Below are 22,475 nucleotides of genomic sequence, written 5' to 3' on the forward strand. Positions count from 1 at the left end.
ACTTTCTCTCACTATTTCCCTCAGTGAGCTAACACTGGTTTTCCTTAAGCACAGTTTGACTCCAATGCACTTTAAAGCCTTTGCAAGACCATCAGAAGAAACAAAACCAAAAGCCTCCCCCACTGCCTGTCCAGAAAAAGGGTCTAGTTTTCTGCATTTACTTGCTATTTTGGCTGTTAAATAGGATCTAAATCTTGCACTGAGCACTGTACAGACACAGATCTATGTGGCCTACTTAAGGTGCCTAGTGTCAAAAATTAAAGAACTGTAAGTGCTCAGAAGCCTTGAAAATCAGGACACTCATTCAGATCACTAAAATAGATGTAACTTTTTTTTTTTTTTTTTGCAAGCACACCCATCTGAAAGCAGCAAGGTATGAATACTGTTTCCCTGCTTCTTATGGTGTAGACTAAGACCAAACACATTTGTCAGGATTTTTAATACCAGATGTAACTTGGCCTTCATTCATCTAGTCACTACTTCATCAAAACTTATTAGTACTTGCCTCCAAGCTTATAGGATTAGTGATTGCAGCCGGTGTTCACCTTACAGCTACATTTATATTCAATTATCCCCTTGGATAATGCCTTCCATGTTTGTCTTTGGACCAAATGAGAAGTTTGAACCAAAAACACCCAAACCTTTTCAGCTATTGCTAAAAAGAAGAAAATACTTTTAAAAGAAATAAAATCCATTTCCACAACTGAGAAGAGCACAGCTACCTTCTACCTAATGGTGACCTTCTACTATAAAGTCTCCAAAATATCACTTCCAGATTCAGAAAGCCTCTGTAATCAGAAACCATTCAAACTACAAAGAAATTAAAGAACCCCAACCAGTCAACCAAAAAATCAGATTAATCTGGCCCTTGTGTTGATACTCTACAATGTCCTTTGGAAAAATGGTTAGAACTTATGAATTAATTATCTTTTTTAAAATTTGAAGTGGATTTTCATTTACAAGTTCTTGTCAGTTTTTAAGTAAGTATTCTGCGTTTATTATTTTTACCATTATTCCTATTTCATCACAAATATCGTAAAATTCATCTTGTTCATATACTCCTCCTCCCCAAACCCGAAGGGCATTCATGTTAGCATCTGCTGCAGACTTCAAGAGTAGCCTTAGTCTGTCAAATACAAAAAGGAGATATACAAGGTTTGTGAAGTTGTATTGATTAAGAATTTCTAAGGTTATACAAAAAAAAAAGAAATGAATGCCCCTATCAAAAAAACCACCCAAACCTAAATCATTATTAGGCAATCTATGACTTATAACGCTAACAGTAAGTATCAAAATACTCTGGTTTCTAAACCTGCATGTCTGAACAGAGCTCTCAAAAAGCAATTTTTTGTGCAGAAAAAGTTGCTTGATCCTGTTAACGCTTACAAAATAGATGGAGTGACACATGTGTAAGTGCTTTTACAGAAGTATTGGCAGGGCCAAATTTAGAAATACTGTGTTTTATTAATCATGCCCGTCTTTTCTCCTCTGATATTACTTGCTTTGTATGTAAATTACTTGAATTCAAATTCTCTTTAAACACAATCAGGAATGTATATCCTCTTCCTGAGTTCCATAATGCATAGCAAGAATAGGGGAGCAAGAGGGTGAGGAGAAACACTGACACTGGGAATCTCATTTTAAGGGTTTTCGGCTTTATTTTTCCTTAAATCATACTGGTAGGCTCTAAATTGCATGTGAATGCACACTGCAGCATGCCCTGTTGTCCTGGCTCCCCAATACTCCAGAGCAAAGCTTAGTCCAAGTACAGGACAGCCCCCATCCCACGTGCATCACTGGGGTGCTGTGCACTGAAATCCAAGTGGCCTAGATGGGATCAGGAGAAGGGGAGAGGCTGCCATGCACCTACATAACCCTGCACAATATGGGCTAGGGCATGATGTGCACACCCTCTGACTACCAAAGGATGTGTCCAGACAAGGTCAAACAGCCTGAGGATCATCCCTAAAAATACCCAAAAGGCCAGTAACTATGAACTGCAAGCAATCACCTTCCCACCAGCAATTGCACCTACATGCCTTGAACATCACTCAAATCTGTTCATGTTAATTAAGCCCTAATTCTGAAGCCTCCCCCTCCCACCTACAACAATTAGTGTTCTAGCTTGAAAGTTTTACCTACTAAAGCCGACCTTTGATAAAGGGTGAAGAGGAATCAGGAGGAGGAAAACATTATCCTTCATCCTTAGAAAACATCAAATGTGGCTTACGTGTCATAGGTCACTCTGTCCTGGAAAGAATCTGCTGGAATCCAGTTTGAGCCCTTAATAAAAATGGGTCGGCCATTGATCTTGAAGTAGAAACTCAGACCTGGTGAGCCAGGAATAGGCTCCTGAACAAGTTCTACTGTCCGAAAATAAACCTGTGAAGACATGAAAATTAAATATAAAGCTGACAAAAATAAATAAAGAAAATCATTATGAAAGGGATGTACAACCGAACAATAACAGCTCAGAATTTGTCAAGGAGTCAAAAGACATGGACTCATCTCTAAATTCCTGCTTGCTGAAAACACCCTGTAACAGTACTAGAAAGAATTCTTTCAATAAGGCTGTTCACTTTTTAAAGTTGCTATCATATTAAGAGAGCAAGAGAAAGCATGAGCAAACAACTGTACATGTGCATACAAGTATGTAAGGAGAGACAGATGAAGTTTGGTTTTTGCAGAATTCAGTCAAAAGTCCAGCTGAAGGCCAGAAAGAGAAATACAGGGGTTCCACCAGATCAGAAACACCATGTAATCTGCAATTTTCTCTACCAGGAGACTGAAGAAGCTCAGTTTTAATCTTGCCCCTGAATGGCTAGCATGAGATTCACATAGTACAAGCAAGATCTTCTCCTTTTACTGCTCTGACATGAAACCTTTTTAATAGATGTAACACTTACAGAGAAAAAAAACCCATGCAAACACAAATGCCATTTTGCTATGTTGGAACAGCATGATCAGCTATAATGACTCAGAGCAACCAGTTCAGCTAAATATACACTTACTCTGAGTAAAGTATTAAAGATAAAGCACATCTCAAGCAGAAGCAGAGGCCAAACTTTTACAGCTGCTCTTTTAGCCTAATATATGGCATCGTGATGCTGAAACAAGAAAACCTTCCTTTCTCCTGTTGCAGGTGGAATTAAAGCTCCCAGGAAATTGTTTCAGACATTTCTAGGACTTCAGTATAAGCAACAATGCTGCCCTGGGGGGTATCCTGACTGCACTGACACAAACAGCCATGAGGGAGCAGTTAAAGCACTGCAACAGCACCAACCCCTTATTTGTACAGGTGCCTTCCCCATCTGCCATATCAGCTCCTGCAGACCTTCAAACTCTTCCAGAAAACAGCTCTTTCAGGGACACTTTAAACATCTTCTCCTGCATCCTTGTTCCAGTTCAACTTCCTCAAGTCAGGAAATAAACACATTTTCTTTCTTGTACCTGTTGCTCATTATCATAGGGAGAAAACTGGAAAATTAAATAAAGGGAAGGAAAGCTCACAGTAAATTTTAGCCAAAAAAGGTTTGGGTCAGAAGGGCAGGAACCAAATTTTTTCTAAACTACTCCTAAGATAGCAACCACTCCTCTCTCAGACGACTATTTGCTTTACCTTTTCTAAAGGTCAGTTTGTAGAGTACAGCCTGTTCTCCCTCTGCCACAAGCTTCAGCTGAGGCAAGTTTATGTCACTAAACCAGGCTAAAATTAACCTAGTTAAGTGCAAATGATATACCTGTCTTTAATACAAAATGCAACTCTTTTTCACACACCAGACATGGCTGTAATTCAAAAGGGAAATTATTAATCCCACTATGGGGCTGCATTTTCTGAACGTTCACCTTTTCAAAAATCACACACATAGACAGAAAACTATTTCTAGCAGTAGGGAGGAAAAAGACAATCACCACTTTTTGCTTTCTCCTTGGTGCCTCTAAGTTAACTGGACAATTATTAACCAAATACCTGGATAGAGACAACGCATGTGACAAACCAGCTGCATTAGCAAAGGTTGCAGATCACTGAGCTCAACCTTAACAGCTCTGCATCACAGCAGCGACGATTCCTAGAATTTTGCAGACTTAGTTTAAGAGGAGAAGTTGAATTTAAATAATAAGCAAAGTTTCATGCAACTTTCACAATTACTCCAACTCCTGAAGGCTACAAAAGAGAAACTAAAGTATGAGTACAGCACTAGTGAAAAAGTTCAGACCTTCCTACATTGAATTCAATTACTTGGAGAAAAATTCCTCAGTCTCCATTGTAGCTCTGTTTTTATGGCACAAAGAGGAATGGGACTTGCAGCTGGAGCTGCCAAAGTATTTGGGATGTCATCTTAAGGAACGTCATCAGGCAGGTTGGGACTGTCTCAGAGTGCATTTGTAATGGAGCATTTATACTGCTAACAGAAGCAATGAGATATTGCTTTATTCCTGCTTGAGTGGAACTCATGCAGCTGGCCAAACCTAAGGCAATCTGAGAGGCTGAAACACACAGCCAGGACCACCCAGACAGCAGGAGCAAGAGTAAAAGCTCCTTAGCCTCAGCTTACATTGCCAGGCCTCCAAGATTCATTGCAACTCCATTGCTCCCCGGGGCCAGCTGGTAACAGCACATCTTCCTGTTCCTACTACAGCTTCCTTCTGCCTTGGGGGATAAAAGAAGGGCATGGGAGACAACCAGCATCTGGCATGCTTGGCTACATGTCCTTCTGGCTACTGAGACTTGGCCACCTTGAAATCTCTCTGATAGAGCTTGCTCCCTGAAGGCTGAGCATTTCTCTCAGTCTCAGGGCATGAACAAGAGGCTCTCTAGCCACCACAGACCAATCAGTTGGTTCTGTGCATAATAATGAAAGAGATACCTACCTTTTTAAAGCACATACAAGGGCTTTGCACACAGTTAAGTGACCTGTGGATTACATTTGACATTCCCATATTTAGCAGCAGGAAAAGTAATAAGGATGAAGATGCCTAGAGCTGAACTAAGATCACAGAACAACCCAGCAACCTAACAAATTAGCACACAGCATGAAAGTGGTGTGAAAACTACAAAGCCAAAAAGAAAGACTTCTGGAAGTCATGCTAAAATGCCTGGGGGAAAAAAGAGTGTAAAGGGATGGAGGAAAAGACTGTTGGAGGCCAAGATTTTGAAAGTACAAAAATAGCCTTAAAAATCAAAAAACTCTGAGTACAATGCTGGAGAAATGAGCACACAGAAAGATGAAGAAATAGAACTGAAAAGCAAACAAATGCTTCATGGGGCAATGAAAGAGGTAATAAATGTGGAGATGGCATGAAATAAGCAACTTATCAATAGCAAACAGGACCCTCCATCAAGAAAACCAATGTCACTGTGAGATATTACTTTGTTTTACATTATCCTGAGAAACAAACTCTAGAACAAAATATTCAAATGGAAAACCAAACCAAAACCAAACCACATCCCATCCTGGATGTTGGCTTTTATTCTGCTTTGGTTTTCTGCTGCTCTGAACAGGAATGAGTAAGGACTTCTCTGAGCCAAAGAGATTCCCAGCACTGCTGGCTAGAGCTCTATAGAGCTCCTGAAAGAACATACTGGAAGGCCACCCAGAAATATTCCCAAAGGATTAGTTAAAGTTTTGAAGACTACTCTAGCATGACAGAATCCAGAAAGTAGTTTGAGTTAGGAGTAGCCAAATCTGACATAAGATCAAGTTGTGCTTTCTCACATGTACAGTTCTCATGCTTCAGTTTTCTCCTGTCAAAAGTTAAGTAGATACTCATATGGACACAAACCACTTGTGAAATGCCTCACCTCTATTTTTTTTCTGGGTGAAAAAAAAAATCATGGAAGTAGGAATTTTATTCTTCCTGAATACAGTCAGTACAACATAGGCAACAGAACTGACAACAAAACAACTTTCAGGAATATTAATCCCTGATTGTATCTCCTGAACTACTCAAAGTTCTTATTAAGCTATATGAATGTTGCTGTTCAGTCCTGCTGACATGAGAGAAACTTATGCTACAACATGAAAAAACTGCATACAGAGCCTTTTTCCACTCATACAGCTCTGACTGGGGGGTGATGGTGTGTGCATGCATGTCTGTCAGAATTCAAGACAGAGATTCACAAAAAATGGGAAGGATGACCAGACTTCACACTGTAAGCTGTAAAGGCTCCATATGCTGGTTAATTCACAATGCCCACTATGTGGTGCATTTGCTTTTTTTTCCCCCCCTCCTTCCCCTTAAGGAGAAAAAATAAGAGGCTTCTGTTGTAGACCAGGAAGTCCCCATGATCATATGCCTCAGAGCTCTATGAAATATTCTGACACAAGAGCCCAAATGGAAATTATTAGCTTTCCTATCATTGTGTAGTTTTCACACAGTTATAACAGAATTTTCCTTTTTAGAGGCTTTATAGTTGTATTTCCTACCACCAGGTTTTCCAAGCAATACATGCTTGTATTTACTTGTATGGGGTAATTGTTTCAAAATTAGAACGTTAATCATAGTATTAATATTACTTCATAATCAAACTAGGTGCTAGTCCTATAAAGATACAACACCAGAAGCTACTGGTTTTTCTAAGTTTTTTTCATACTAACAAATGTTACAGCAACTAGCAGTTCAGATGCCCAACGACCAGATTAGTTTTTAGTAAAGCAGTACACACCAGAAACATCTAATAAATGCATACCTTTATGTGGTTGTTTCCACATGTTCATGACATAAGGAGGCCAGTCTAATCTCTAAGATTTTTATTTCTAATGGACAAATGGAAATTACCTCCTCTGGGCTCCTTAGTAAAACCAAACAGATAATCAAACAGCCAGTTTGATTAGGGGAACCCTCATGCAAAAACCCCAAAATATTACTTTTATGGTCATATTTTAGAGCTTACATTTTCTTAAGCCTGAATCACATCTACCACATTCTAATAAATAAATGTATGTTAGGTTTTTAGGAATGTGTCTATCCCATAAATTTTTAAAACTGAATTAGCAAAAAAAAAAAAAAAAAACTCAGTAATAAACTTTTGCATAATCTTACAGAAATCTAAAGGGGTTTTTCAGTGCATGATACAAAACCAAGAGCATGGTATATGAAGTTTAGAAGTGCTGTTTTCTTTTCATAAGCTAGAAAACTTAAGAAGTAAACATCTTTTCTCTTCTGAGGTTTCTGGTTAACTGTAAACCATCTTGCAGCCACAAGTAAAGGCATCCACACAAGGTGAGACTACCAGAGAAGAGGTAGCCACACATTGTCACATTAAAGAAAACCTCATTTCTCATTAGCATTTTCACATGCATATTACAACTCAGCAAAACATTTAAGAGCTCTAGACACTTATTATGCAGAGCAGATGTCCTAACACTAACAGTGCAATGTCAGATGTAATTAAACTTTAGGGCTCACCTTTGAAAACTTCTCAATCTGGCATCCTGCCTCCATCATGAAAGTCGTTGTCATGTTGTATCCAGTTTGCTTTCCATGTCCATTTGGCCACCAAGCCTCCACTATAGCACTCTTGAACATACAAGGAAGAAAGCCTGAGCAACATGTGTCACAAGAGGTATCAAATGCACCTGGGCTCAGATATCTTTGAGTGAGTTACCATAAGCCTAAAGAGGTTTTGTGCTTCAGCTGAGATATACTAACTTTCTCTCCAGCTGCAGCTCTGAGGTGAAAATCATTTAAAGAGAGAAGTGATTCTGTGATTTCTTCTGCTCAAGTCCAGGCTATCACTTCATTTTGTGTCCACAACAGGCCATGAGCATGTCTGGACATGCATGCACACATCTAGCTGCTACTCCTCAGCTGAGGTACACTGACACACTATTCCTCTAAACCCCAAATATCTGTGTCAGGAGCAGCCATTGTTCACTGAGCTCTGTATCATACACCTCCTCTCATTGATCCTTTTACCTATCCCACGCAATATTCAATATACAGCAGCAACACTTTTCAACTGTGATTCTGGTAATATGTGACCATAATGACTGCTTCACTTATGTCAAGCTTTTAAGTCAAATTCTTTCATTCATTTGGTAGTTTTTTGTTTTGTCTCTATATGTTTCCTAATCACATAATTAGTACTTCATAATTTTTACAAACATGAAATACAATCTCTAAGATGACAAGAAAAATATTGACTCTAGCAGCCTACTTCTGCCACTCATTCCTGTTGCCAGTATTTGCCAGTTGCATGCACAACACAAAAATTGTGGAAAGAAAGCAATAATGCATGCAACCAAACAATGGAGAGATCAGCACTGAATTTAGTCATGTGAGGAGTGCCTCAATCTTTTCAAACAAATTGAGGCCAGAAAGCAGCCCAGCAATATGTTTTGCTGTAGCTATACTTGAACAAAATCACGAATATATCTTTCAGCTTCTCTGATGGAGAATTCTCACAACTGCTTGTGAGGAAGTACTGATCTCTGTGCTGCATGGATACAAACGGAAGCACAGATTCAGCGAGTGCCTCGACAACAAGGGAGTGTTCGCAGCTGCCTGGAACGACTGGATGTCTCATTGGCCACTAATGATGTCACCCCTCTGCTCACCACTAGCTGATAAGCAAAATGCTGTCACGTTGGCAGCACAGCACTTTGCGTGGCAACCGCAGGAAGGCTGATACACATCTCTGCAATATGCACCACTCAAACACCTACTGACTCCACAACGTAATCTGCAATAAGCTCTTAACTAAAAATACATTTCTGGCAAGGTCTCATTCTCTGGCGAGGTCTCATTCTCTGGAGACATATCTAACATGCACCACACAAGTCTGTGTACAGAGTAAGGGCTCTGCTAGCCTCATCAATACATGAGAACACATTTCAAAATCAGCTGCTGTGAATTCATGCAGCAAAGCCTTTTGTGCACAAAGAGATGATGAATTTAAGAATAATAAAACAGTGCTGCCTCTGCTCTGAAGGAAGCGCTTCCTTCCAGATTTGCAGTTGTACTATACTAACAGATCTCTTCTGAGGCTGGGACAATCAAATAAGCAAAAATAATTTTTGAAGTTTCACTTTGCAGTACCTGTTTAACGTAATCCATTAAAAAGGCTAAGCAGAGACTCATGGTTGCTTTAAATGAAACTGAGTATTGGTAATTGCTCATGTAACTTGCATGTCAGATGACAACAGTAACAAAAACTGTATGTTTCTATGTTTCTGTGTCAAAATAAAACAAAGCACATAAGCACACAAGTCACAGAGTGTGCACACTGGAACATAAACGCCCTGCTTGATTTCTCTCCATGCAAACAACTGACAAGTGAACTCAAGAACACACACAGACAATGCAGTCAAACTGGCAAAACAGATGCAGGATTACACAGCAGCGCAGAAAAACAGCAGAGCCAGTAAAATATAAAAGAGCTTGAAGGCAGACCCTCTAGTGCTATTAACTGCCAGTGTTGTCAGAAGCCCCAAATTCCTGCTCACAGCACATCACCCACCCACAAATGTGTGGGTCCTGCAGCAGTGAAGCTCCGTGGAGAACTTCATCAGGTGCAGCTCCTGCTGCACCTGCCAGGGCTCCCACTCTGCCTACTGGCTGAAGCCTGATTTTTAATTGAGTCTGCTTCTCATTAGAGCACTTTCTACCAGTCAAAAATTCCTCCTGAGATTTGCCTATCCAAAGGACTACAAGTAAATGTGAGGAGTATTACTCCACAAAATTTTCTTTTGCTTTTATTTACGTGAAAGTAAATAAATATCGACTGAGAGGCTTGAGGAATGCTTCCTTTCTCTCTCCTGGGAGAATCCTATGTATTGTAGTATATTCTGGTCCCAATCAGACCAGTAAACAGTAGCATGTGAGATACCTGCTGCCAGTGAAGTGAAGTGACACAGGGTACCCAAAGGTTATTTACCTAAATAACTCAAAAAAGTCATTTAACAGTGGCCAGTGATTATGTGACCTTTTCCTAAGGCTTCATCACCTTTTGGCAGTGAGCTACATAGCTCCACAAACATCAGATTTTAGACAGGACAAGAACTGTTCTCCTACCCTGTAAGGGATACAGAACTGTTGTTAAAAGTCAGGAACACAGTAAGGAATGGGAAGGAGGCCCAAAACTGGCATGGAGGCAAAAAGTCACACTGGAAACCAGGGGAAACATTTTGCAGCTGAACTAGCTCTCCACACACACCTCTTTACCTTGTTGATGTTTACAAGCTGCACAATGCTGCCTTCTCCAGGTTGAAGCTTCACACTGAACGTTTGCTGTGTTTGTAACTTGGGAATGTTCACAGTCACAAGACCTGCAATTGGCTTGGAGCTGACAACATCAAAAATAGACTCGACTTCAAGACACCACTGCTGAGTACTCTTTACTATGTGAAGAGGGAGAAAAAAAAGGGAATTTAAGAATTATGTTTATATACTTATTAGTTAAAATGATCTTTCATTAAAGAAAAAATGCAAAAACATAAGATTAAATTTAACAATTTTCAAGCTGTGTCTGAACCAGCCTACATGGTTAATCTGCTTATTTAGTGTGTTTGACATCTGAGTCCAATGGAATAGAACAATGCAATATGATTTATGTTTTTTAACTCTTTTTTTAATTCAAAAGCCATCCAGCCTTTTTTTTTCAGAGCTCTGTAAAAAGTCAGAGACCTTGACACCAGTCACTTCATTAGGAAGGAATTTTTTCCCACCAACTCCCACAGACATTGTATTTGCTTTTAGTCAGCACTCATATGAACATGGTACTCTTTGGGAAAGATTGTATCACAAGCCAGTACAATCACTTTTGTCAATGAAACAAAAACAGTATTAACGGAAAACGAGCTGAATTCATCCCAGACTCACTGGACAAAATGAATGGAGCTACACTGGGGATGAATTGGGCCCAGTGTGTCTAGACTTGACAGGCTATATCTTTATGTCCCTTCTCCCACCCATGTGTCGTGAAAGAAACAAGTTAATGACTTCCCTGAGATCTCTCTGAAGTTACCACAGAGCATCCTCTCTTTTACAGAGCTTACTGAATAAGGAGAGCCAGGGTCAAGGGTACTCAAGATCTATGTGTAAATTTCCCACTAACTTGAGCAGTTGAATTGCCTAGCTACTAACACAGCCTGGCTAATCCTATACTTCAAATATTGCAGATTAACATATAAGCAAAAGCAAACAAAACAGAAAACAAGGAGAACTAGAACTAAGACACATTTTGTATACCCAAATTACTAATAACTTGCTTTCTCTTTTCATTTATATAGTCTAGCTCTCCTTGCTCACAAGAGAAAGAGAGCTCACTCCAAAAAACAAAGAATTGCATTCAGCCCTGGTGTGATTTTCACTGTTTTTCATAGAATGAAGAGCAATGATCGAGTTCCCAAGTTTCTATTACACCCAGCATTACCCAGTGAAGACCAATTTTCTGAAATGCGGAAAAGGTTAAAAAGTACCCACCCTACGAAGGTCAGACATTATAGTGCATTCTTCCTCCCTTACAAAAGCATATAGAAATTCCAACCCATTCCTAAATGCCTGAACTGTGGGGTCTTGGCAGAGAAACCAAGAACAATGAATCTTTCACAGACTCAGTGGTCAGAAAGCTATGGCACTAAATCTGATGAACAATAGAAGTACATATGCAGCTTAAATTCAGGTTGTTCATTTACTCTTTCTTTTCCAAACATTATTATGTTTGAATACTAATAAGCTCTTGCTCTGGTTCCAAGCCACTCTGCTGAAGGAAAGAGGTTTGCTCTCTCCACTTACCCAGAGAGCAAGACTTTACCTACCAGAAGGTGGAGTTGTGGGAATGTGGGAGGGACCAGAAAAGATTTCTACTGTAACTAAATTTCAGAAAGCACACAGTCTGTGCTGGGGCTTTCCAAGGAAATTCCAGTAACGTCAATTATATTTAAGACCTGCAGCTATTTCAGGACAGCCATGGAGTGATATCTTCCTCTTTGATTCATGCACAACAAATCTATTCCCAAGGGCCAAAATTCACCCCAGTGCAGAGGACCCAGGTGCTAGCCTATACTCCACTGGGCTCAACAGGCAGTGAAAAAAACCATATGGGTGGTCTACAACTGGGCATATCACCATTTGCAGAAAGTTTCAAGGGAAAATTAACTACTTTTGCACAGCTGCAATGATCTTCAGGACAAAAGAGAGGAAAATCAGAGACCACTGCAAGAGAGGAAACCGGTTTGGTAAGTTAGGTACAAGAATGCAGGAGGTTATCCTCTCCAATTGCAGCTTTAACAATTATCCTTGCATAGCACAACTGCTTTTCACTCTCAAACTTCATGTTGTGTCCTGAAAACTTAGCACTCTTCGAACTCTGCTCACTGTGCATTTGTCCTTCCAACACAAAACCGAATTCCCATAGCAGCTTTGCCTTTGTTTGAAATGAAAGTGAGATGAAAGTGAGACATATTTACAGAGAGTTTTGGTGAAAAAGCATGCCAATGGAAAGGAAATTTTTCAAAACCAAAGAACAGGTGCTAATCTCAATTATACTACATTTATTTCTGCAGTTATTCAGGGATTTTAAGCAAAAAAAGATCCTGAATTCTAACACTTTTAACAGTTATTGTTTGTACTAAAGTACTGTTTCAATACCTAAAAAAAGTGTGTTCTGGAAAGAACTACACACAAAGTCATAAAAAACCCAAAGAACATTTCCTACCTGACAGTTAATTTGGCTTACCAATAAAATGGTTTGTATTCTAAAGGTGAAACCAATAACAAGATGAAATAAGAGACTTACCAAAGAGAGGCGTTGTAGAAAAATAAATCAGGTGATAATGGTTATAGGCCTCAATCCTAACATCTTTCCAGATTCCCTGAGTGGGAAAAGAAGGGCCCCAGTCCCAACTAAATGAACATTGCTCCTGGAAAACAGAATGATTATGTTACAAATGCCTGTTTTTCACACAGACATTGATGCCATGCTAGAAATAAAAGACATTTGCTATCTGGGAATAAAATATTGACATGCACTAAAATAATTTTTCTGGTTTCCATAAATCCAGAAGACCCTACAGTATTTTTTTCTTGCTTCACAACCAGAACTTTGCTGCTACTACCTGTATTATACAAAAAATTAAATTTTGTAGTAAATGTCCAAGTATGGAGAAATTTTGTATTACTAAAAGAGCAAAACAACACTTAGCACACCACTAAAAAAACACCAACAAAACCCCAAACAGTAAAGATCAAAAAAACAATCCAGGAGATTACTCTCAATTGAGCTGTGAATTATCTTAGTTTGTAATGTCAGTATTTAATTGTATACCTAAAAGACTAACTAAGCAGAAAACTGGCAATTAGAAATGTTACAGTATTCTAGAAGAAAAGTTTCAAATTACAAACCATACATGAAATAGTTTATCTCCTATTTTTAGTTTTAACACCACAGAGTAATACAAGGAAAGAAATGGATATGTCTGGAGTATTTGTGTAGTTCAGTCATGTTCACTGCTTCTCCCGTTTTTATAGTTCTCTTATACAAAAACAAAGGGAACAAAAACATGGTTGAGAAGTAGCTTAGTTCTGGTACTAACATCAGAATAACTGTCAGAATTATAAAATGCTGGTCAGGCAGAGAAGTACGTACACTAATTTCCATTTAGCTGTTTTCAAACCTGGTCAGACCTCTACTTAACAAATCCCTTGACAACATCTATTCAGCTGCCCTCCAAGTTTCACACAGCCCCAGGCCCCAAAGCAAATACAATAGATCTCCTAAAGTCTTGTACAGTGACACACAGTTCTAAATTTAGAGACTAATAACTTACAGCCAAGGCATACTAATTTGGGCAAACCACATTGCACAAGCCTGGCCTATCCCTTGCATTGCCAGTCAGCCTCCCTGTCTATCAAACTGCAAAAGAGCCTTCCAGGAAGCAAACACTGCACCTAATTCAAACAGAAAATCAGGGATAACATGTTCTTAGAAAACATGTCCAATTGGAAGTAATTTTCCCTTTATAAAAAATAAACAAATGAACCACTGACAGATTGGCAGGTTTCACTAAAAACACTGCAGAGACAGCTATCAGTAACAGTACAGCACAAGAACAATATGCCTGTATCACTGGGGTACATTGGCAGTGACAGGTTTGTGCTCTGCCACAAACTCCTACTCAGATTTAGGTAAGGTTACTGCACTTAATACTGCACCTGAAATGTGTAAATAGCTCTCCATTACTTTCAGATGGGAAGCAACCAGCTTATAGCAATGTCCTAGTATGTTTATTTAGTTTTAGATGTGACATAGCTGCTGTTGCTGCCAATACGTGGAAACTGCTTCAGAAATTTCCAGAAACATTTTGAATTCCAAGTACAGTCAAAAAATTCATTTGAGGAAAAAGCACTAGGATACTTTCTACCAAATTCAAAGGTATAGTTCAGTGAAGCATAAAATCATTCCAGGTCTCTTTTGCTCTATAAATAAGACTACAGTTGAGTAAGTGCCCTATTCCTTCCAAGCCTCTCCTTGCACTGATTTCTGAGAAACACAGAGGACTCAAAAGAACTAATGAACTTTCTAAAATGTAGAGAAAATAAAAGTAGCAGCAAGCAGAAATAAAGACATCATCTTAATCCTAAAGGATCTTTCCAGGACAACATGGAGTGCATGTTTACATTAATAAATTTTAAAGGAAATTATATCCAATTTTAAATACAAGATTTACAGAATCCTAGTCATTTTTGAGGAGACTCTAGAAGGACTTTATTAGAAAGTTTGAAAATAATTATCAAGAAAAGCATTTAAGAGGAGGTAAATATGCAAAAACTCCCAAAAAGAGAAATTAGAAAATAAGATCATCTAGACATTGCCTCTATCTGCTGCAAAGCTCTCAGAAATACTTGAGACGCTACTCAAATGACAGTTTGCCCTGAGTTATTTTATCACAAAGAAGCCATTTCTTAAATCAAAGTTTCTGAGTTTCCTTCATTTATATTACACTGTTGTTTTCATTGAATATGTACATATAAGTCACACTTCACAACATGAATAAGAGGAGAACAGGTTCCCTGTTAGATAACACTTCTTGGGACATGCCAGAGCTGCCCAGTATAAATAGCACAGCACAAGAGCAAACACTCAAAAAGCTGCTTGGATGAGATTTTTACAGCCTTGGTTGTAACACACTGGTATTTGCAACAGTGAACTCTATTGTCAGCATACATTGCTAAACCCACCCAGTGGATCAAAATGGAATGATTACACATTTCCCAATGCTATCCTGCCCTCTTAGCACCAAGTGTCCTTGCTGACTCTTTGATGAAAACAGGCTTTTAAACATTCTTATCACATAGATATGAAGCCTGGCCTTCTCACGCCTCCCGTATTGTCAACATACAAGACTACAGGTTTCTGGGGGGGATGGGAGAAGGAAGCTGCAATGAAAAATATGCCCTACTTATAAAAAAACATTGCAGGTTTCAGAATACAACTGTAAGGACAGCTTGTGGTGCATTCTTCTTTCCCAGCCTGAAGCCAGAGACAGACAATTCTGCCCCTACCTTTCTGATGAAATTAACGTGGCACTCTCCTTTCTGCACAGGTGGAGGGCATGCCGGGGGGATGCTGTGTGCTTTGTGACATCTGCTCTGCTCTGCTGCGTATGAAATGGCTGACAAGAAACGGACCTCAACGAAATTGACCTCCTGGATCACACTGGTAATATCAAAGCTCTAGGACACAACACAGAAAAAAATCATTACAGTGCTGACATTTCTCTATGAGATTTATAATCACTATTACATGGGGATTTTAATACCATACATATATTATTCAAAAGCTTTTGAAATACAGTCTCAGCGTGCTCTGGTTTTGAAAGAAAAGATGTTTCGGGACAAACCGCTTTCTTCACATCAAGCTCTCATTGCAGGCTGCAGCACTTTGCTTGCACAGAGAAGTACTTGAAGGACAAGGACAGCAAGAGAATCTTTACCCTCATTCCTCATCCAGAACCCATCTGCATCTTTGGAAAGACACATTATTCCAACTCAGAGAGCTGCTCCATACAGGAGTGCTTCCAGCTCACGCTGTGCTGCCAGCTCATCCACCACAAGACATTGAGTTGCCTTGTCCATGAATGCTGCAAAGCTGTAGTTCATTCCCCAAAATGGAATGAGTTGCATTCTAATTGCCCAAATGTAAGACACACATTCTACACCAGCACCAAATGAAGCATTTGGGGGCTGCCTCACTAGGTCACGAAATCCCCTTCAGTGTGGCTGGAGAACAGAAGAAATGTTCCATTTCAGAATTATCCTGTGCTATCAAGACAATATGGTTCCAATGGTTCCATTTATTCCTCAGAGTGCACATTTGTGAAAAGCCAAGTCTTGGCCATTTTTCTTTAATTTGGGAGCAGCCCTGCTAGAATCACTTATTCCTGCAGCATGCAGCAGGATATTAGAAAGCAAATAGCATTCCCCAATCTAGAGCCTTCAGAGAGTCCTTCCTGCAGATGTTGTTTCCATGTGGAACAGGTGAATAAGGCACAAGCCGGGGTCACAGTAACCCCGGACTCAATTTAATGCAGTACACGCTGGTTTTACAGTGAAGGCCATTTCATGACTTGTTACAATCTGATACAAAATTAAGTTGCAGAAATATGGACAAAATAATACCACTTCCTAACTTTCAGAGCCTGCTACTGACAAGCCTTTAGATACTCTGCAAACAGTAAATAATTACAATTTCATAAACTCTCCACAAAATTTCTGATTTCACTGATGGTAAAAGTAAGTCAAAGAGAAACTAAGTGGTTTGTCCTAGGTCACACAGACCCAGGTGGCAGAATGTCTTATGTCTCAGTCCACTGCTTCTACAATAAAACCTGCCAGAATGTTAAATGCTGAGATATGGAGACACCAGATTTCATTTGTAATTCAGTTATTCCACTATCAATCTTCCTTTAACTCCTCAGATTTTTTGATTAAGATAAAAGCAAGAATTGCTCCTTATGCTAATACCAGAATAATTAAGTATTTTAAAACTATAAAATTAGTTTGAATGTTTTTGCCACTCTCAAGATCATTCCATAATGAATACTTTCATGTTGACATAAGCGAAGCTCAAAAATGCAAGACAATGTTATCCAAAGTGCCATATTAAAAATAAACCACCCTCTTTAAAAACCAAAAGCATGAAAACACACACAGGCACGTGCATTTTCATTGCAGTATTGACATGTAAACCATTCTAACACCAATTAGTAAGCAGATTTACAGCTAATAAAACAGATTTAAGCTTACATTTTCTTGGAGCTGGGACAGATCCCAAGAAGCAAGACATTATTAGCTGAATTGATCCTCTTGCATTGGCCCTCTCATTTAGGACAAGGCACATTCACCTCTAGATATGACCCTGTTGCTAGTGAAAAGGTAAATACACTTCCGTTCCTAACATTTACCTGATTACACAGTCCTCAAGTCAATACTTTCTGCATCCAAGCACCTACTTTTATGGGTACTTGAATGCACTGGAAGTGCTCAGAACAAAAGGACTTTGAAGAAAGCACAGAAGCAGAAATAAACAGAAATAAACACATTACTTACGTATCTGTTGAACATGTTGTCTGTTCTCCCGAGAGTGACATTGTTGAGCAGGATCTGTGCTACTGTATCTACTCCCTCGAACACCAAATTCACTTTCTGCCACTTTCTACAAAAGAAAACACACATGTGAAAAACTGTCAGAATACCTAGAGTTAAAAACACACAGGACACAGACAATGTAAAAACGTGTATCACTATTATACCAGCAGATGCTTCAGCTACTTTTGACTCAGTGTAGCTACACTGTACCTTTAAATAGTCAAATTAAGATGACAGCTAAAGTAGCTCAAGTCAGCATGTTCAAGAACACATCAGGTTCACATACCCACCAGATATTAGACAGGATAGCTTTCAATTAGCCTACGTACTATCTTTTTCCAGCTGACAATTCATAAGTAATTTTTAACAATCAATTAAAAAAAAAAAAAGAAAAAAGCAACAATTGAAGTGTTCTGTAGCAACAGCTTTGCAGCTGCACGTGATTGCATAATTTATCAGATACAAAAGTATTAAGCAGATTTTGAGTGGATGGATTAACTTGCAATTCTGCATGAAAGGTGGCTCACAACTATTTTAGACATATCTTTACTGCATACCTGATATCAAAAGGAGTTTTGAATGTCCTGCTGTAAGTCCAGTTATCTAGTGAGATCCATCTGTACGCCACATCATTAAATCTATAGTATGGATCCTAGTAACAGACCAACAAAAAGAAAATTACATTATTTATTTAGCTTCACAATATCCATTAGATGAACACTTCTTATTTCAGTCAGTCTGCAAATGCAAAATCTACCTTAGTTTAGTCCTGATGCTCCTCTTCACCCTTAAAATTTTACATGAAAGCAAAGCTTTAGTAATATTTGACTTTATTTATATAGCTCAAAACCCTGTCTGCTATAATCACTCAAACTAGAAGTAGCTGGATTTGTTTTTACAGAAGAAATTACTGGTCTGGAAATTAACCAATAAATCCAGAGAGCTTGTGACTTAATGAGAGGAACAGAAACAGGATCACCCTCATAATTATGGAGAAAGTAAGACTAATAGGATTTTAAGAGGCAGAGAAACAGCATTTTAGGCCTCTAGGGACAGCAGTGAACAAATCTCTAGTTTAAAGTTATTGCAAATAATCCAGTTGTTCCCTGTCAGCTAGACTTCTTGTGGTAAGGATAAATGAAATTGTTCTTTGTGGAGGGATGGAGAAAGAGAAGGAGAAGCAACACCATTCTGGTTTTGGTAAAAAACTAAATGACTACTTTAGAGAATAGTATTGCATTTACACCAAAGGTGTCCTTCTCCCTTTAACCACACTACCTAGGAAGAACAGAAGGCACGGTTGATCTGAGCTACATGCTTGGCCTTTCTGGCTTCATGCTGTATTTATTACCTTACAGTGGGTCACCATGTCTCTCACCCAGCTTAAAGGACCTGACACCCCACAGCCTCACACCTCACACAAAGGCAGCAGAAAGGTCCCCTCCTGTGTCAGAGAGCAGACAGGCAGTGTCCCATGCCGTGTCAGAGAGCAGACAGGCAGTGTCCCATGCCGTGTCAGAGAGCAGACAGGCAGTGTCCCCTCCTATGTCAGAGAGCAGACAGGCAGTGTCCCATGCCGTGTCAGAGAGCAGACAGGCAGTGTCCCCTCCTGTGTCAGAGAGCAGACAGGCAGTGTCCCCTCCTATGTCAGAGAGCAGACAGGCAGTGTCCCATGCCGTGTCAGAGAGCAGACAGGCAGTGTCCCATGCCGTGTCAGAGAGCAGACAGGCAGTGTCCCATGCCGTGTCAGAGAGCAGACAGGCAGTGTCCCCTCCTATGTCAGAGAGCAGACAGGCAGTGTCCCATGCCGTGTCAGAGAGCAGACAGGCAGTGTCCCATGCCGTGTCAGAGAGCAGACAGGCAGTGTCCCCTCCTATGTCAGAGAGCAGACAGGCAGTGTCCCATGCCGTGTCAGAGAGCAGACAGGCAGTGTCCCATGCCGTGTCAGAGAGCAGACAGGCAGTGTCCCCTCCTATGTCAGAGAGCAGACAGGCAGTGTCCCATGCCGTGTCAGAGAGCAGACAGGCAGTGTCCCATGCCGTGTCAGAGAGCAGACAGGCAGTGTCCCATGCTGTGTCACAGTGCTGGTGCCCAGGTCCCAGCCTGCCAGCCCCATTGCAGCCCCTGCAGCAGCTGCACGGCTGAGCTGCTGCCCCAAACAAAGGCCAATCTCCTTCGGCCTGCATGACTCAACCCGGAGAGTCGTGGCAGAGAGAGGGGAGCTGCGTTAGGGTTTGCTTTGACAGGAGTGTTCTAACAGTACCAACACGCTTAACTAACCACCCTGAATATCCTCAGTCACACTGAAGAAAATCTGCCCAGCTTTTTTTTTTTTTTTTTTTTTTCCTACTTGCTGGAACTTAATTTTTCTCCCCATTTCAGGAGTCAGTATGCATAGTTACAACATTTAGAATTTGAAGTCTTCTGAAAAAACATGGTCTTGTACCTCATATATGTTTTACAACTAAGAGAGTCAGGTTCCATAATAAACACATAAACCTATTTACGTAGCAGAACAAAATCTTAACATCTAAGTGACTCTCCTCAGCAGCACAGACCCTTCTGGAGTCCTACAGCAATACAAACATCATTCCTTGGGCTCATACAGAGGGAAAGGTGTCACCCTGCTATGCTCTATCAAATTTCTTACTACAAGGGAAGAGTCAAAAAGGAAAAGCCTTGTCACCTGAGTAAAACTGTGACCTCTGTATTGATAATACAGTGTATTTTCTAATAGTTACATCATCATGAGCTTAGAGGACTATCACTGAATTTTAAGACATTCATCCCATTACTTTTGTGGAATATATCTCAGACTTTTATTGAGATGCAAAAGTTAAAGCCAAGAAATGCATATTAATATGCAAAATTTAGGCTCATAAAAGAAACTTCACTAAGATCATTGTACTGAGATAATCAGAGGCAAGCATAGAATGTCAGAGACCATGAAACCCCACAATATGTACTTTAAAAAGCACATTTTTAACAACAGTCTTGCTTTAACATTATATACCATCTTATATATATTTACATATACATACATATTCGTATTTAACATTACATACTATTTTATTTCACATTATGCTTTGAAAAATGTGCATGTTAAATTTCAATATTTGCCACTTGTATGTGTGAAATATCTAACAAAAGGCGTGAGAGGAAAGTTGCAAATGCACTACCAACAGCAGACTGTAAAGCCATTTGGTTAATGGTCAAACAATCAACATCAGTGCCTCAGCAAAGATGCACAAAAGAAACCTGCACCATTTCTCCCACAAAAGCACAGATACCGAGATGTTAATGAACAAAGTCCTGACTTCTGGAAAACACAAAACTGGTTGTCTAGCAGCAGAAATGCAGGAATATTTTATCAGAGGCAAAAATCATTGCCAAACGGAGCTTACAAAGTGACATGTTTAAATCTCAGAATATAGTGAAGATCCTTTTTACTGAAGGAGCCTTCTTCTTTACTAGTCTAAAGCCTTCAAACTTCAAGAAGTGCATTGACTGCTAAAATAGGTGTCATAGAAAGAGCAAATCAGCCCTTCTGACTCACAGGCATCCACCCTTTGGAAGGAAAGCTCACAGTTCCGTGTACCTTCCTGTAAAACTTAACAGTTTACTGATATCATTGCTACCTAACCAGTAAGACAGCTCATACATCACATAAAAGCTGTTAAATGCTAATAGCTGGTCAGCCATTTTAAACATGACAGATGTTGAGTGCTGTAAAATCAGTCGTGGCAACGTTCAAGCTTTTAAGACAATTCTCAAGGTTTAGGAGAAACGCATGATCAAAACAAAGTCCTCTAAGAAAGCAGAATTACTTTGCCAATACACTTGTGAGGTTATTGACTTTTCCATTATTAAATACAACTGTTCTGAGTGCTGGAAGATGTAACCATGTAAGTCAAATTGTTTGGATTTCCATGAAACAGAATTTCATCCCACATTAAATCATTTCACATCAAAATGAAAGGCTTAGTTCAGGAAAGTGCTTCCAAAAAAAAGGACAAATTTAAAGCACTTAAAGGCACAGGGAGAAACTGAAAGATGGTAGGAAATGGGCTGCACATCTATTAAATACACTTCACATTCAATAGCTCAACAGCTCTGTGTGTTCCTGGAAGCAATTCAGAGAGGGGTGGAGTCAACTATAGCTATTTTTAGATCCCACCAAACATAACAGCCTTGCATTTTCCTGCTCCCTGCAATTTGGGGAAAAATCTGAAGTATTCAAGCTGCCTGCCTGTTTGTTCCCTGCTCCCAGTCTCAACGCTGTAAGCAAGCAGCAAATCACCTCCTAAGAGGAGGCTAAAAGCCCTGCTACAGATCATCAAAAGGAAGCAATTTCCAGGTCGGCTAACAGGACTTCAGCAGGACTTCAAAAGCACTGGCAGCACTACAATGAAAGACCTGCCAGTGCCCAGATGGAAGCTTCTCCTTGCAATGATTTTAAGGGGATATTGAAAAGCCACAGTGATATAACCTAAGAGCATCTCCTCTTAAGCAGGAAGTGGATGAGATATGAAAATATGAGAAGTGAGGCTCCAAGTCCAAGGGAGCAAGCAAGTGGGCATACCCTGGCCCAAAGACAGGACACCTCCTGGTCACCCAGGACCCAGGAGTTCTGAGGGGCAAGGCACAAACAAACACCTGAATGACACCAGACAGAGTCAGCTGTACCCAGGTGGAAGATCTGCATGAAATAAAACGAAATTTAATAAAGAGAAAAAAACAAACAAACAAACAAACAAAAAAAAAACCCAGATTCCTTTGCCTTACCCTGCTTTTGTTATAGTCTAATTTGAAGCCACCTTACATGCTCTTCTCTTAGAAATTAACTCTGATGATATTTTATCATGTACACTGTAAAAAAATTC

At 39.7% G+C, this 22,475-nt stretch overlaps 1 protein-coding gene across 3 annotated transcripts in view; it reads right to left on the minus strand.

The window, feature by feature from the left end:
* Window positions 1-22,475, minus strand: part of MANBA (mannosidase beta) — a 45,716-nt gene that overhangs the window by 18,204 nt on the left and 5,037 nt on the right. For all 3 annotated transcript variants that reach the window (XM_059844192.1, XM_059844191.1, XM_059844193.1), the window contains exons 2-9: window positions 18,150-18,244; window positions 17,554-17,659; window positions 15,508-15,678; window positions 12,743-12,866; window positions 10,168-10,343; window positions 7,411-7,521; window positions 2,231-2,382; window positions 1,009-1,126 (exon numbers count right to left, since the gene is read on the minus strand). In XM_059844192.1, the coding sequence (XP_059700175.1) occupies window positions 1,009-1,126; window positions 2,231-2,382; window positions 7,411-7,521; window positions 10,168-10,343; window positions 12,743-12,866; window positions 15,508-15,678; window positions 17,554-17,659; window positions 18,150-18,244 (1,053 nt within the window). The remainder of the gene's footprint in view (window positions 1-1,008; window positions 1,127-2,230; window positions 2,383-7,410; window positions 7,522-10,167; window positions 10,344-12,742; window positions 12,867-15,507; window positions 15,679-17,553; window positions 17,660-18,149; window positions 18,245-22,475) is intronic.

Source organism: Haemorhous mexicanus, chromosome 4 (assembly GCF_027477595.1).
Source record: "Haemorhous mexicanus isolate bHaeMex1 chromosome 4, bHaeMex1.pri, whole genome shotgun sequence".
NCBI classification, from domain to species: domain Eukaryota; kingdom Metazoa; phylum Chordata; class Aves; order Passeriformes; family Fringillidae; genus Haemorhous; species Haemorhous mexicanus.